The following is a 17,795-nucleotide window of genomic DNA, read 5'->3' as shown; positions in this document are numbered from 1 at the left end:
ACATAACCAAATAGCATGTATGGGCTGATCATCTGGTGTTATTGTGCTCTGCTGTTTTCTTTCTTCTGATTCTGAAGACAATTCCTGTATCCTTCTAGGAGAGTGGGTTCGATCCTTTTCTTTTAATGAGATAATGGAAGGAGCTCTGGCTTTCGCTTAAGAAGGAGGTTGAAGCTTTTCATTACTTGCACAACTGCATGATGGTCCAGAAAACATAGTACACATTTCTGCCAATTTGGGACACCTTCGGTGCTTGCATTTTGTACAATGATAGATACTGTATTTCTGGCTTCTTGTGACTTTGCATCAGTAAAACTGACACAAAGAAAATAGTTAGTCCAAACCATTTTTAAGCATGATGCTCTTTGCTTGGCAGCGCTGTTTTTAGTCTCTTATGAGTTATGATATCATTAATTCGACCTTGCTTTGTACAGCCGGCTACTTGTCTTGATTCTTTTTCATGAATCATTGTTGTTTCACGATGTTGTTTAATGATTTATTTTTATTGTGATCATATTGTGTAAAAACTCATTCGAAACACTTCTAAACCATTCATACTCTCCAAATGACACAATAAATAAACCACATAGCAACTTTTTTATTCATTAACTCAAATACGTACAACAACGTGAAGACCAAGAGCTGACGTGTATTACAGCTTATCAGACAAGCATCAAGCCTCAGGATCAACAACACAAGATTATTGACACAATACACGATTATAGTCTGCTGAGTGTAGCAGTTTATTTAGTTTCTAACTTATTGTTCTACAATAGGCTTAACATGTTTATATCAATTTTCATAGTGCTTCGTGACCCTTCCTGTAGATTGCACCACTGGGATATTTAAACCTGCAGGTCTGTGTTCTTGTCGAAGGGAAATGGCTCCAGTTTTGGCTGTGCTGCTTCTAGGATTTCTTCGATTGGTATCTCTGGCTTTGATCTTTGCAGAGGTGCAACTGGATCAACATTTGGGTTATAACCCTGAAACAATTTTTTTTTTATTTCTGTCAGTGCACAGCTGCAAAGATACTAGATACATGTGTCCAATTGTGGATGTCTTGATTTTCAAGGGTGGTACTCACCAGCTTAGCATGCATTCTCCTGGCAAAAGTTTTGAAAGTCGCATAGTTCTGTCCCTCCAGCAGCTCATCCGATACTCAGAGGTAGGTGAACCCGTACAACTTGTGTTCAGGAGGGCCGTTCTTGTTGATACCCTGTGGTCTTGCATTCCTGAGGATTGTGTTGTAAGCTGTTGCATCATATCGACCGAGTGCATTTTCACATGCTACATTTAGGCCCTCTCTCCACCCAGCACTCGGCACCTGCCAGTTTGTATGGTTTGCACCAGAATGTTTTTTTAATAATGATTGAGAGGTCCTTTTATGTTCCCTAATAGAAGAGAAATCATCAAATTATAGACCAGTGGTTAATGGCCTAATTACCTGTTGAAACAGTTCCTCAGGTGCGCTCTTTGCCTCTGAACTCTGCTCGGAGTCCCTCATCTCCGCGCAAGTGAAGTTCATGCTAGCATGGTGCCTTGTGAGCATGTGTGCTATGGTTCTATAGCCATCTCTGTCATCTAAGTTGTAGTATCCAGCAGTGAGCTCGGCTGCGTGGTTTGGAACCCTATACCACCGGTGTATGCCAGAGATCTGCAAGCAAATATTTGAGCATGTCACATATAGGTTCCGGATTCACTTGTACATTAGCAGATATCTGTTAGCCTGTAGTGTACCTTATGCCTTTTTTAAAAAAAAAGCAAAACATCTTCTCTTTTTAAGTTAGAGTAAAATTCTAATATGTGCTATTCTCCATGGAACTTAATCCCTCCGTTTTTTAATACTTATCACTTTTGATCAAACACGCATACCAAAGCATACCAAAAATAGTACAAATTTTAAATATGAAATAACAAAAATGCCCTTAGAAACTAGCTAAAATATTCTAGAACTTACCGTAAATAAGTGGATAAGAGATTTTTTTAAGGATAAAGTTGAAAATGCATCTAAAAATATGAAGCAACAAGTATTTTAAAACAAATAAAATAGTAAAAAATGATAAGTATTGAAAAACGGATGAAGTACTTTGATTGCCAGCTGCACTGTGCATCCCAGGAAGACCTTGTTTGCTTCATCCAAGATCTTATCACTATGTTTGATCAGTTTGTTGGAGTACCATGTGAGGAAGAACTTCCCCTTCTCGGTCTGATATGTTCCGTTGTCTGCAATGAACTTGGTCTTCTCGGGAGTGTCATTGTACTTCCCAGCGTTGTCAGTCAATTCCCACTCAGGATGCCCAGCCTCTGCTGCCACTGCTTTGAAGTTTGCTTCCAGGTACTTATCGTAGCACTGCAAATTGTTATTAATTTTTCTTTAATAATAGTTATAGCTGTTAAAGTGCACCCCACTGGTCTGCTGGTGATGGCATATTGACATTATTTGATATTTGTTTTATTTCATTCCTTGTCAGTTTAGCATGCATTTGATTTCCTCTGGTTTTGTTCTCAACTGTGGTCTTGTGTTTGCTGCTGACACTTTTCTCAAAAGAACAATACGGTTTTTAAGGTAGTTGTAGCCTGATCAGTTCAAATTCCTACTTTATCCAATCGTCTCTTTCGATTGTAATCACTGTCTTTAACATTTGTTTTCTCATTTTTTGTGACCGTTTCCAGCGGAAATCAACACTTGGACCAAGATTAAACTGCCTTTGCTCATCACATGGAGAAGAATCTTTATTTTTGTTAAAAGAAAAGACGAAAAATATCTATTTTTGGAAGGGCACTCACTATGAATTCTCCAATGCCTGACTCTGGGGATACGAGGGGTACCTCATCTCTCCAGCAGGGCCAAGTCCCACGATGACATCAGCATCCAAGAACTCTGCCATGTTCTCCCTGAAGCTCTTCATGTAATCAGCATACATCTGCCACAGCCAGATAAGTCCCAAGATCGGACATCAAGATCACAAATACACTTGATTTTTCCCAGCATCATCTTTCCGCTACATGTGCTACTCTGAGAGTTATATGTTATCTGACCTGAATGGCAATTCTTCCATGGTAGAGAGGCTGGTCATCCACTCCCAGGCTGAGGTACTCGATGTTCCTCATCTCTCTCCGGTTGATGTAGAAGATGTCGGGGTCGGCCTCGCCGACGTCCCGGACCCACTGCGGGATCGGGATGTTCACGACGTCGCCGATGTTGCCGCCGCACTGGTGGCACGACAGGATGGCCTGCCACTTCAGCCCGGCCTCCTGCACCAGCTTGAACACCTGCTTGTAGGCGCTCCAGTCGTAGTCCCTGGGGCCCTTCCCCTCCACCAGCCCCCACCAGACGTCGATCATGACGCCGGCCTCCGTCAGCTTCTTCAGCTGCGCCCTGGTCTCATCGGCCTTCTCGAACGTGTTGTTGACGGTGATGTCATCCAGCTATCAAGAGTGGAAGAAAGATTAGGACAGAAATCATTCAGCTTCATCTTTCCTTCTTGGGAACGGCAGAGCTCACATTTAGATCTCCACGTTAGTTGCTTAGTTTGTTACTGGTAGAAGTATCCTATAGTGGTGCAGTTCATGATGCTTAAGCTTACCGGGAGCATGACGTAGACTTGGACATAGTTGGCTAGCAAGTTCCCTGCCACTGTTGCTGGCTATGCTCTCAGAAGTCAGAACGCTGCTTTGCTTTCTGCTTGGTCACTGAGCTTGGCTTGATGAATGTTGCAGGGAGCATAGGGGCCTATTTATAAAGGGGAGGGGGAGGGGGAGGGGGAGGAGGAGCTCTTCTCCAGCGGCGCAAACCTATCTTTTAGCTGGTGCATGTCTAGTTCGGCTGCTACTGTGAGGTCTGTTTGAAAGAGCTCTATGATCTTCTGATTTTATGGTAGAAATAGTTTATGTGATGAAAGTAATTTGGTTTTTGAAATTATTTGGTATGTTAGTGGTGGAAGTGATTCTTGAGAGAAAATAGTGTTGAAATTGAGGAGAATCAGCCGAGAATTGATGAAAGCTAGATTTTTTGTCCTCACCTCGCAATACAAAACGTGAGAATAATTCTCTCTAATTCTGACGCAAAATTGATTTACCGACAAGATGTTTGATAGTGCTCCCGTCGATTCTGTATAAAATCAGTTTTGAGAACGCTACCAAACAGCCCTGATTCCCTCTAATTATGTGATTCATCTGGATTCTGGAGTGCAGTTCAAATTGTCCGCAGGAAGAGCTTTGGTTTTGTCGGGTGTATGCCAATGATACGGGTGAAGGCTGGTGAGAAAAAAAGTTACGTTTTCTAATTACTGAGAAGGACGAGCATGTGCTGCAGTTCTTCTGTCCTCGTTTGTCAAATGTGAACGCTGACTGATGTTACAGGCTTACAGCAAAGACTTCCAAGCCCCACATCCGAAAACAGTATGTTTTCATGGTAAACTATGTTTTTGTGTAGAATAGAATCGTACTAGTAAAGTGGGGGTGCATTCACATTTCATGATGTACATGTATAGCAACCGGTACAAGGGCCACGGCATGTGCCTATGGAATTTTATATTCATTGCATGCTTGTTTAATTCACTATGTAATCCTGTATGAGTGCTGAACTTCTCTGCCCTTCATCTTCAGTCTGAATCACAGAACACCATGGAACGGTCTACTTCTCTTGCGGCTAACCATGGAACGGATTCTTTTGTACGGACGTGCCGAGTGAGGGGCGCAACAGAAGTTTGTTTCACCTTGGAGGCGCGTTGCCGCAACCTGTTCCGGGTTCGGGACGGCGGTGGCTTGATGGAGAGGCCACCCAATCCCGGCGGCGGCGCAGCGACCTGGACAGACAAGATGCCGCACGGGGCTTCGGGGTTGCTGCGTATACGACCTCCACACCGGTTCGCGCCTTGCCGTTGGTCCGATCACCGTCGCCCTTGTGGCCTACGGCCTCGCCGTAGGTCGGTACCAGTCGAGGAATCACGCAGGCGGTGGCACGCTCAAGCGGCGGCCAACGACGTTGATGTCCACGCCTTCCCCGGCGCCACGCCTGCAGCCCGGCGGCCACTCGCAGCAGCTTCCTTGGCTGCCGCCGGGATAACCAGCGCGATGGAAGTAAGAAGTTGAGGCGCGGGAGGACGCGGAGGCGATGGAGAGGGTAAGGAAGAGGTGGGGATGAAGATAGTTGAGTTGGGGATGTATTCGGATTCACTGACTTCACATTATCGTCACTGACATGTGAAACTGTATTCACACGTTGTCGTCACTGATGTGTGGAGTTAGATTCACACGTCAGTGACGTCGACGTCAGAGATCCCTATCCGATGTATTTGAGATGAATTGGACTGTTCTTTTCTCAAACCCTATACAATTTGGGTTTTTTTTTTCCGGTCTACCCAATCATTTGATGTTAACCAAGAGCTCAAATAATAAAATGCTAGGTTAGTTTAATTAGCCCCGTGATATTGGAGCGATGCTAACATCATTACTATAGGAACTCTAGAAAGTCACGTGAACCCTACATTGTGTAACTAACCATCATATGATGTATTTTACATCACATAACAGTTGTGTGAGAAAGAATGGAGAAAAAGTTCTAGGAGATTTTGACAAACCTCTAAAGTTATTGGTGAAATTTTCACATTTTTTTCCTTTTTTGATTGACCACTAAACTTCTAATAACAGATCGCTTCACTGCTTTGGGCTGGTTTTAAAGTAATTTTGGCACCATGGCAGTCCACATCATTCGAGAAGTTCATGTCACATTAAGTTCATGGTAGCTGAATTTGTGAGCAGAATCAGCAGCAGTACGTACTACGTTGGACCTCCTGCATGTGTTCAGTTCAATCACCGCAACCATCATGATCCTAGGGGGACCCATCGGATTGCATGATTGATTAAGGGAGGGTGGGTGGGTTAATCAGATTCATTGACAAGTTCAGTGATGAATTGGATTTGTTCATTTGTCAAAATCCCATACAACTTATTTTTTGATCGGTCAACCTCTTATGTCAAATATCCCTAGCAGAATGATTTTCAACTAAACCATTGGATTGAACCAACCGCTACGAATTTAAAAAAAAAAATAAGATGAATACCAAAAGTATGTTAACCAAGAGCTAAAATAATGAAATGCTAACCAAGATATCAGAAGCGATACTATCCCCTATGATACCCTAGAAAGTCACGCGGACTCCACATTGTACGGTCAATTGGCATAGAGCGTATTTGACATCATAGAATATTTGTGTGTGGGAGAATAGAGAAAAGGTTGTAGGGGGTTTTGACAAACCCCAAAAGTTGTAGTTGATTTTTTGTTGTTGCAATTTTTCCTTTTTCTTTGTCTGATTGACCACTAAACTTGTAATAGCAGATCGCTTGACTGCTTTAGGCTGGTTTTAAAGTAAGTTTGACGACAGTCCACAATCATTCGAGAAGTTCGTGTCACATGCATTAAGTTCATGGCACCTGAATTTGTGAGCAGAATCAGCGACAAATCAGTGCACGTTCCTATCACGTTGGACGGCTTGCATGTGCTTATTTCAGGCACCGCAACCACCACGATCCTAGGGACCCATCGGATTGCACGATTGATTTAGCAGTCGAGATCGAGTGTCGCTCCGCCGTCACGTTCCTTCTAGTTTCAGTAGGTGCGTATCATACTTGGCTCCTGCTTGACACTAGCTGACACACTGATACACAATTCTCACGGGTTTCTTCTAGTTTCTGAAATACAAGAATTTCAGGAGAGAGAGAAAAGCATTCGATTTGTGCATTTCAAACAGGCCCTAGCTGTCCAGCCCCCACCGCCGTTGTAGAAGATGAAATCTTCCTCACTAGTGTAAAACGGATAGAAACATCGGAAAAACCTTTAACCGTTTTTTTATTTTCTTTTGAAAACGGAATTAAAAACTGGAAATCTAGCTGCTCAGCCACATCTCTGTTCTTCTGAATTCTGAGCAGTATCGTAACGCCCACATGTCTGTTGCTCCGGTGTTCGTAGCAAAACGTGACGTACATTGCTTTAGATGCTTATCGTCTAGGCATCCGTCAGTCACGTGAGAGGCCATCTTGCTTTTGCTTTTGTGGTGGAATGGATCCGACGTTGATGACGACGAGCGACACAGTCGATCTGATCTGATCTGATCTAACTGAACAGCCATTCGATCTTGTCGACTACCCAGTCGACGGCCTCGGCGAGGCCGCCGCCGACGCTCATGTCGGTCTCCGGGTCGAACGGGAACGGCGGCGCCGGCGCGGCCGACTCCCGCAGCCGGTCCATCGGTATCTCCGGCGCTGACCGCTCCAGGGGCCTGATGGGCCGGCCGTACCGGTCAGGATCTGGGCAGTATTCCTGAACCAGAAAGGAGATGAGCAGTGACTGCCTGGCCCATGTTATCATGGCGGTAGAGGCCCAGTTTGTTCGGCTAAATGGGCCTACGTAAGATGTTCAAATAAGCCCAAGCCCGACTACCTGATCGGCGTGCAATTTCCGGACGAAGGTCCTGAAGATCCGGAAGTTCTTGCCTGCCAGGAGCTCGTCCGACAGCCGGAGGTACGTCACCGCCGCGACCCTGCGCGGCGGCGCTCCGACGACGTGGACGCCGTTGGGCCGCGCGCTGAGCAGCATCTGGTTGTAGCCGCGGCGGTCGTACCGGCTGAGCGCGTTCTCGCACGCCACCTCTATGCCCTCCCTCCACCCGGCGCTCAGCACCTGCACCCGCACGCCGCCAAGAACACGCATGAACTCTAGTATTTCATATAGATGACCGGAGCTTGATGCTGTGTGGCGGCGGCGCTGTTATTGTTACCTGCTGGACGAGTTGCTCCGGGGCGCTCATGGCCTCTTCGATCTGCTCCGAGTTCCTCATCTCCGCGCAGGTGAAGTTGAGGATGGCGCCGTCGTGCCGCGCCAGCATGTGGGCGATCGGCCGGTAGCCGTCCCGGCCGTCCAGGTTGTAGTACCCGGCGGTGAGCTCCGCGGCGTGGCTCGGATGCCTGTACCACCAGTGTATCCCAGACACCTGCATCATGCAATCGACGCACAAATAATTTGTACTGTAGTTTGCTGCTGTGATGTGCAGACAGTTTTTTTTTTTTGTTTTTTTTTTTTGCAGACGGTTTCCTAAAAAACTGTCTACAATGTCTATACATATTGCAGATATTTTTTTTATAGAAAATGTCCGCAATTATGAAAACCGTCAGAGATTAAAAAAAACCCGTCTATAATGTTTGTGCTTGTAATAGAATCCACTAAGTATTTTTTTTTTATCTTTTTACTTAAGTTTGCTAACGAGATTTGGTGAAAGGATATATCATGTTCATCCTTATCGCTAGAAAAATTGTAGTTTTTTTTCTCAAACTTCTAGGTCTAGTTAATATAGAATTTGCACCATTTTGACATCATCATCAGTGACTTCGATCTGCCTCAAGGATGGTTAAATACTCTAGAAGGGACACGGTGGTTGGAAGATATTGCTGGGATTATCACTGATGCACATCAACGGGTAGAAGCCTCAAGCATAGTAAGATCTATCAGTCAGACGGGTAGCTCCTGCTGAAATAGTTCCAACCTAGTTTTCTTAGGTCGGAGGAGAGAGAGAGAGAAGGCTAGACTAGCATACAAATGTGATCGGCGAGTATGTCGTGCAACGCCTCCCAGAGACCGCCCTAATCAAGATCTACACTACAAGATCAATGACCATCGCAATAGGGTGGAAAATCAAGATAAATCTCCCAGAAGGGCCAAGCCTAGTTCTGGGAATCAAGTCAATATGATTCCTGAAGGTTAGGGTTATGTTTTCGACTACCGGATGATGGGGATGAGACATTGCGATAGTACATATGTAGGCTTTCCGACTCTAAATCCCGACATCATGAAGAAGATGGTGAGGACAATAATATGCCGTTCCAAAGCAGTGAGCATACCATTAACCATATGTTTAGGGGATCTGCCACCTACAAGTCAAAGCGACAACACATGTGTATCGAGCGGGGGATCTGTGCCACAACTCCTTTGGTGCCAAAAGTTCTCAAGTGGTCAAACGCTCTGATTACGTTTGACAAGAATGACTATCCCAACTTGATTAGTTACCCCAGTCATTATCCGATCATGGTCGAGCCAATCATCAACAATTGCAGGGTAAACTGAGTTCTCGTTGATGGTAGAAGTTCTTTGAATATCTTATTTCGTCGTACATTGGACACTATGCAGGCACCTAGAAGAAGGATTGCGCCTATGAAGCATGCCTTCCACGGCATAATCCTGATCTCTTTGGTCGCGCCTATAGGCCAAGTCTCGCTCCCAGTCACTTTCAGGATGCCACATAATTTCCAAACAGAGAAAAAATTATTTTGACATGGCAGATTTCAAGACAACATACAATGTATTCTTGGCTGATCAACTCTGGCCAAGTTCATGGCTGGTGCCCACTACCCATACCAGTGCATGAAGTTGCTAGGGCCAAAGGGAATCATTACAGTGCATGGAGATAAGCGTATGCATTTGAAGTGCGCCAAGAAAAGTCTTGAGCTAGTCGAGTAGTTGCAATTTTATGATGCTAATTTCGTACAGAAACAATCCAAGAACTCTAGGCCAAGATAACAACTAAGTCTAATGACGACATCAAGACTATTCCATTGGACCCGATAGAGCCATCTAAGTATGTCCAGATAGGTTCTGCACTAAATCTTAAATAGGAACCTGAGCTTGTCACCTTTCTCTGGGCGAGTGCATATGTGTTTGTGTGGTAGCCATCTAATATGCCTAAAATCCCGAGGGAGATGATCAAGCACATGCTAACATTCTAGGACCTTGAGAGGTATCTTTCTCATCCTCCTATTTTAATCACACCTGATCCAGGGGAAGAGCTGTTCTTATACATCACAGCCACATCACAAGCCATTAGCATGGCTCTCGTGGTTTAACGGAAGATGGTCGAGAAGTAGGAGGCCGATATACTACATGAGTAAAGTTTTGCATGGACCTAAGGTACATTATCCTCAGGTAAAGAAACTTCTCTATGCTGTCCTTAAGACTTCCTGAAAGCTTCAACATTATTTTCAATCACATAAGATTATTGTTGCATGCACCTTCCCGCTGAGAGATATTCTTTGTAGTTGGGAAGCAATCGAGAGAATAGCCAAGTAGTTAATAGAATGTGGGGAGTTTGTCATCCACTTTTATTCCCCGAACAACTGTTAAACCCTAAGTACTAATTGACTTTGTTGCCGAATGGTTAAACCCTATGCCTAATAGTGAACACGAGCATGAAGTATAGGGAACATGGACAATGTATTTTGATGGCTCGTCTGCACTTCAAGGTTTGGGAGCTGGGGTAATTCTAATATCATCAGCAGGGGAAACCTTGAGGTATGCCCTTCAGATTGATTTTTTTGCTATGAACAATGTAGCAGAATAAGAATGACAGTTGGCAGGTTTCTAAGTACATATTTCACTTGGAAGTTGATGACTTATTGTGAAGCAAGATTCATAGCTAGACATGAATCAGGTAAAGAAGGAATATAAATGTTCCGATCCGACCATGGTTGCATATCTTTTGATGGTTAGGAAGCTTGAGCGGCATTTAATCAATCTATAAGTACAATATATCACAAGAAGGGTTAATTTCCTAGTTGATAGGTTAGCTTCCTCATGATTTTCTGTACCTTCCATGGTTTTTAAGGAAAAAATATCTAAGTTGTCTGTATCGCAAAGAGTCAAGACAGAAGAGAGAGCGTCTGTCCTTGATATGGACATAAGACTTGAGGTATCGCAAAGAGTCGATACCTCACCCGATATGTCATAACTAGAAAAAGTTCTATTTAGTCTGAACAACTCCCTATAAAAGTTTTCAACAAGAAAAAGATTTATTTCTCGACTAGAAAGAATATTTTTTGGCCAAAGATTATTCACAACTAAGTGAGTTCTAGTATGGTTGAATTCCCAACTATGTGTAATCTAATCGTCCTATTCCGAGTAGAGTTGGGTGTATTTGTTGGGGATTGGGGGGTTAGATGATGATGATTTGATAATTAAGGATTTTATTAGAAATATGGTCTATTATGAAGATAGATCACAATCTTACAAGTGTCCTTCATATGATACAGTAGGTTTGGTAACTGCCATGATGTATCACTGTCAGTTAGTATTACTAACTAGCAGTGATAATGGTTATCACCGTCGGTTGTGTTTATGAACCGACAGTGATACTAAAAATTCGTACGTCTTCACACGTGTGACTACCATGCTTCTCTCTCTCTCTCTCTCTCGCCCACTGCTAGCCGCCTCCACCTCCCGTGCAATCCATATGGATCCGCTGCCGCCTCCACCGCCTTCTCCGAGGACGCCTCCCACACTAGCGTCCTCGTCTGGGCAGGAGGAGGCCCCACCAGACAAGGCGCCCCCACCTCTGATTCCAGCATTTCGCCGGGATCTCCCTCGTCGAACGATGAGGTGTGGGACATGTTCATCGACGAGCCGCCGAGGGTCAAGAAGGCCCGTACAAGCTCATCGGAGGAGGACGAGGAGGAAGACGATGCTAACGCCAAGGACGACAACGGTGATGACAACGACAACGAGGATGACAGCGGCGATGAGGAAGAGGACGAGGATGGTGACAAGGTCACGGACTTCCGTTCGTGGGTCAAGTTTCAACTCGACCATGACTAGTCAGCTAGGTTTGTCGACGCGCGTGTTAGGGTTTTCACGTTGCCGTCTACATGACGATTGTTTTTGCTGTAATTAGTATAAACTATATTAATATGATTATTACTAATGCTAATTTTGTTTAAATTAATACTTCAATGTTTATTTTTTATATTTTTGTCACGTATTGAGTATTACTGCCAGTTCGTAACTGGAACCGGCAGTGATAAGTATACAAATCGAACGGAATGAGATCAAAAATCGATAATGATAGATTGTATCACTGTCGGTCCGTGTTCGGTAGTGATATGTATAATCACTGTCGGTTTTACAACCAACAATGATATTAATTTTGAACCGGCAGTGATCACTTTTTCTGTAGTAGTGCACATATTTTTTTTAGAACAATACTTAATGAATCACAAACGGTCTGTATTTTTTTTATTTCTAATAGGTTTTAATTCCGATCTATTTGCGATTTTATTTCCTGGCCTATTTAGTTCTGGCCCAAAATAGACCCACATCCCAAACCCTAACATAAAGACCCTCTCCCGGCCGACATACACTTGGCCGTCTGGCTTTACGGCTTATGCCAATGCCAGCCGGTTCTGGGAGCCACCTGTGACAAGTGTCTGTTATTGCAGACACTCTTGCACAAATGGTTCTAGAACCATATATTATGCCAGATTTTGACCATCTGTATTGACGGTGTCTGCAGTAGTGGTTTATGCAGCGAGACATGGAGTGAGAGCGACACGTACTTTGGCCGCGAGCTTGACCTTGCACCCCAAGAAGGTCTTGTTGGCTTCATCCAAGATCCTGTCACCGTGCTCGATCAGCTTGCCGGAGTACCACGTCAGGAAGAACCTCCCCTGCTCGGTGAGGTAGGTCCCTCCCTCCGCCGCGAAGAACCCCGTCTCCTCCGGCGTGTCGTTGTACGCCCCAGCGTCTCCGGGCAGGTCCCACTCGGGGTGCCCGGCCTCCGTCGCGGCCGCCTTGAAGTCCGCCTCCAGGTACTTATCGTAACACTGCGGCAGCGTAGTTGTAATAATCCTGAATCACCGGTGCAACTACGGACATAGCAGAGAGATTGAGCGATGAATCTTACCTGGAACTGTCCGATGCCGGGGAACTTCCAGCCCTGGCTTTCCGGGTAGGACGGGTATCTCAGTTCCCCCGCAGGGCCAAGCCCAACCTCTATGTCCACGATCAGGCCCGAGTCCAAGAAGTCCGCCATGTTCTCTCTGAAGCTCTTCATGAAATCAGCGTACAACTGGAGCCATGAACAAGACACAAGTTGATTGATCAGTAACAGTAACATAACGTTGCTTTCATTCAGTAAAGGTTATGCCATCTGCAATTCTGCATTGTAAATTTGCAGATGAAATGATGCACATTAGTGTAGCAAGAACTATTTGCTTGGCAAGAACAACTAGTGCACGTGGAAGCAGCTGACATGAACAGAGAAGTTGCACGCGCACCTGGATGGCAGTTCTGCCATGGAACAGGGGCTCGTCGTCCACGCCAATGGTCAGGTACTCCCGGTTCCTCGTCCCGCTCGAGCTTGTGTACAACACGTCGGGTTCGTCCTCGCCAACCTCGCGGACCCAGCGCGGTATCGGGATGCTCACGGCGTCGCCGATGTTGCCGCCGCACGCGTGAAACGACATGATGGCCTGCAGCTTCAGCCCCTCGTCCTGCACCAGTCGGAACAGCTCCCTGTACGCGCGCCACTCGTACCGCGCCGGCCCGGCTCCCTCCACGATGCCCCACCACACGTCCGCCATCACGCCGTCGACGCCCGCCTCCCACAGCCGCCGCAGCTGCGCTCGGAGCACCTCCGTGTCCTTCAGCTCGTTCTCAGCGGTCACCACCTCCAGCTGCAACACGATGATGTGTTCAAGAACATATTTGCGCCATGAATCAAGCAGCTTGAAAACTACATGGGCTCGATCAATTTGGCAGGGCAGCTCTGATGGTGTGAGCTTACTGGGAGCATGACGAATACCGGGACGTAGTTGGCGAGCATCATCTCCTCGTCGGTGAACAATGGCGGAGGCTGACGCGAGCAATGTCAGTGAGCGAGTTCGAAGCATCACACGTTGTGCACGCACGTACGTACGCACCTGTGGCACATGAGACGTTTCCGTGTGCTCGGCAGCCGCAGCCCGAATAGGAGCGGAGGCGACCGTCCTCCGGGAGTCGACGGCATATAGCCGTCCTGTGACCGGCGGCGGAAGAAGCGCAGTGGACGATGCATCCCTGCTCCGGCATGTCGTCCATCGTTGCAATTGCACCTTGACCTGTGACGACGGCGAGGCCGTGAGCATGATGTGCATGTAATCTGGTTCTTGAAATGTTTAATCAGCTGCCGAGTGCTGGCTCTGCTGCGTTCGCTTGATATGTTGTGGCTTTGGCGTGTTGGAGTATATGAGTGGCCGTCGTTGGTGCGCCATGGCGTCCGCGTGACACCCACACAGTTTTGTTCCGTCTCGACGATGTGCAGCAGGGGGAAAGAGAGAGCCCGACCCGGACCTGCCGGTGTCCGCGAAGGTGTGGCTCGTGTGAACCGCATGTGCAGTGTGCGTGTGCGCCTCTGGTTTGTCAGGAGCTACGGTCCTCCTCGCTCTGTCCGTCTTTTTTTTTTTTCGTGGTTGATGTTAGGGCTAGAACGTGCTAGATATTATTGTGATTGTTTGTTCCTCCGTTTTGGCTCCGTTTTTTTCATTACGCGTACATCACTACACACGTATACTATACTCACACACGAATACGTCTTTATCACACGTCTATAGATAATACCGTTGAAAGCACTTGTGTATGCTTAAATTATGGGCACGAGTATTTGAATTCTAGTGGATGGTATCATACCATCATGCATCTACCACCACACTAAGATAAGTCGTATGTCTTTATCGATTCTGGAGTGAATTTACACCAAACTATGTATGGATTGACCTAATTAAACCAAAACTATAGCTTTAAGAGGTTTTACCAGGGGATTACATATATTTTAGATAAAGGGTGTTCAATTTCATGAAAGTAATGAAAATATTTCAGCCTCTACAGCCATGGATGTACGCAACGATATTTATTACAAGGTTTAAAGCAAACATGCTGCCATAAAAGATCTAATAATTAACCCAAAAATACTAGAATATGAATGCAAAATAATATCATAAACATATCCTATTTCTAAACTTTCATCTATTTTTCGCTAAGATCTTCATTGTTATAATCTCCAACTGGCAGCATGCAGCTTTCATAGTGTCCCGTGTCCCCGCCTTTTGAAACACTGCCTATGGGCGAGACTAATACATTTCTTTGAAGATCACCTACATAGAAAAATCCAATTTTGTTTTATTAAAGATGATGTCATTCTGGTTTCCCCAAATTGCCCAATATAAAGCGGTAACTCCCACCAAAATTTGGTTTTTTAGGTCTACATTAGTCTCATTTAACCATGATCCAAAACAGTTTGTGACACTAGTTGGGGATCTTAACCCAAAGGTCATATATACAACTCTTCAAACAAACTTAGCCATAGGCCAATCAAAGAAAATGTATTGAATTGTTTCTTTATGGTCACAAAACAACACTTTTTACAACATTTTGAATTCCTTTTGAGTAAGTTATCTTTGGTGAGAATGATATCTCTTTTCAAATACTATAATTTTTTTCGATCTTGAGAGGAATTTTAAGCTTCTAAAGAGAACAGTTGTATTAGAGAAGTCACAATTCATCATGACTTTATACATTGATTGTACCAGAAATTATCCAAATTTATGTAAAGACTCTGGTTGATCTGTGAGCTGTATTATCGCCACTTATCAACCAAATCCATCTAGTCCTCCAATTTATCTCCCACTAAAGCTCGGCGAAAAGAAATGTCTAAATGGATCGATGAAAATACATTTGCTATTGTGGCATGTTTGTGATGCTTATTGAAAGACTATGGGGAGTCTCATTTTTGACAGGCAGGCCCCCACTTTGCAGTGGAAGTGCTCACACCCTTTAAAGTCAGTAATTTTGCATCCTTATGCATTCAATTTAGTTCTTGAAACATGTAATTTTCGATAATTTGGTCAATCTATCTATAGTTTTGTGAATTTTGCTCTTGTTTTTAAATCCTATCGACTAGCAGCTACATCAAACAGTATAATGTGGTGAACCCTCCATTATTTTATTCAGTGAAGAATGACTATGATTAACATCCACACGCTTTCACAAACAGAAGTTCTTATGAAATTTCCTGGGTTAACCCATGATCTTTGGGTCGCTGAGTTTCAAGAATCACTAGAGTAACATCTTCGGGAACCAAAAAAATAAAAAATAAAAAATCCTAGTTACTGAAACTGCCAAACTGGAGTAAAAGTTAAGGAAAAGACGATTCCTATTCACCGAGTCTGCATACTTCAAATGCTAAGCCAACCCATAAACACTTCTGATGAGAAACTAATGGCACCATTTGGTTGGTAACTAATTTTGTCACACATTCCTGACTAAGATGGCTAGAAAATAGTCACCTAACCTTAGACAAAGTTAGACAAAAAATACCTAAGTCTACGACAAGTAGACCAACACTAAGGAATTAGAGGCCAAAATACAAAATTAGACAACATAAGTAATTGTATTTACCGAAATAGACAACATATCATCGTATTTACAATTTTAGCATTCATATTCAGCACCTCATTTACCGAAAATTGACTTTTGGTACATCATACCCCAAAAATACCATATTTGTGCCGAATACAGTGCTACAGTGCCATGCCGAGTATGACCCGGACATTAACAGCGTCGCACATGAACAGTACAGCAGTGCGTTTGAATTTCGTTCTGCCTCTTCTTCAAAACGGTGGTCTTCTGTTACTCCAAAAATTTTAATTTTTTTTTACATGTTCCATAATCCATGTGCAACCCATTTTAATTGGATTCACTGAAAAATCCTTTGTATATTTTAAACTAAAATTCTCTAAAAAATGCTACTTTTATAACTTGTAACAATTGTTAGTGTCTCAAATAAATTCCAAAAATCTAGGAAAATTCACTAATATTCTTCTTATGTGATTGACTAATTTCTAAAATTATTCCTATGCCTAGGTTACATGATGAAAAAGTAAGTTCCTTTGTAATGCTCCATTTATATGCATTTTTATCATTTCATGTCATATTCTTGTTTTAATTCAATTTGAATTCGAACAAAATTCAACTATCTAGAGTAGTCTAGACCAAGTTGCCTCACACCAGGAGGATACGAGCGACCGAGGAAAAATAGTCAGCGGGTGAAAACCCACGAAATTGAAGATGGAGTCGATGAAATTTAGAGGAGAGGCTCTAATGCCACATTGGGAAGCGTTGTCACCTCTCTCGAGGCTGTGTGGATGTATATATATAGGCTGCCGAACCACAACTAGAGTTACAAACGGATTACACCTCATACAGATGATTTTGATCATATGAAATAATGCATAGATACAAAACCGAGTTTATCTCTGAGTTCTATCTCTAAACCTATCCAAACAAAAAAAAACAATATGTTCGTCACAGAGTACGTTAGAAAGATGCTGAGTTGGTTACGATGATTTTTTGGTAAACTTACCCCTTGATTTTAGGTTTTGTGCATGTTTAAATTTATTTTTATTCAAATTGAATTAAAAAGAGAATATCACATGAAATAATAAAAATACATATAAATGGATTATTACAAAGGAACTCATTTTTTCATCATATAACCTAGGGCTAGAAATAATTTTAAAAATTAGTCCATCACATAAAAAGAATATTAGTGAATTTTTCTAGATTTTTGGGAATTTATTTGAGACACTAACAATTGTTATAAGTTATAAAAATAGCTCTTTTTTTGAGAATTTTAGTTTTAAATATACAAAGAATTTTTCGGTGAATCCAATTAAAATGGGTTACACATAGATTATGAAACACGTAAAAAAAATTAAAATATTTGGAGTAACAGAAGACCACCGTTTTGAAGAAAAGGGAAAGCAAAATTCAAACGCACTGCTGTTACTGTAATGCGTGACACTGTTCATGACGTGAAGAATATGGAATGTAGACTATTTTCGGCACACCGTGTGCTGAATACGGTGCTAAAGTGCCATATTCGGTACTCCGTATGCTGAATATTACTATTTTCGAGGTATGATGTACTGAAAGTTAATTT

The 17,795-nt window shown here is 43.6% G+C and overlaps 1 protein-coding gene and 1 pseudogene across 1 annotated transcript; both read right to left on the bottom strand.

The window, feature by feature from the left end:
- Window positions 1-617: 617 nt before the first annotated feature.
- Window positions 618-3,632, bottom strand: LOC133891284 (beta-amylase-like; annotated as a pseudogene).
- Window positions 3,633-6,891: 3,259 nt separating this feature from the next.
- On the bottom strand, window positions 6,892-14,078 carry LOC133890966 (beta-amylase-like). The gene is made up of 8 exons (XM_062331630.1): window positions 13,741-14,078; window positions 13,605-13,673; window positions 13,096-13,494; window positions 12,723-12,887; window positions 12,376-12,642; window positions 7,779-7,991; window positions 7,442-7,681; window positions 6,892-7,321 (listed from the first exon to the last, which is right to left on the bottom strand). Exons 1-8 carry the CDS (start codon window positions 13,951-13,953, stop codon window positions 7,115-7,117), a joined length of 1,773 nt encoding a protein of 590 aa, XP_062187614.1. The 5' UTR covers window positions 13,954-14,078; the 3' UTR covers window positions 6,892-7,114.
- Between the last annotated feature and the right edge of the window lie 3,717 nt (window positions 14,079-17,795).

This window comes from Phragmites australis, chromosome 14 (genome assembly GCF_958298935.1).
Source record: "Phragmites australis chromosome 14, lpPhrAust1.1, whole genome shotgun sequence".
Lineage (NCBI taxonomy): Eukaryota > Viridiplantae > Streptophyta > Magnoliopsida > Poales > Poaceae > Phragmites > Phragmites australis.
The sequence above is the reverse complement of the archived record's forward strand: the minus strand, read 5'-3'. Positions and strand labels throughout refer to the sequence as shown.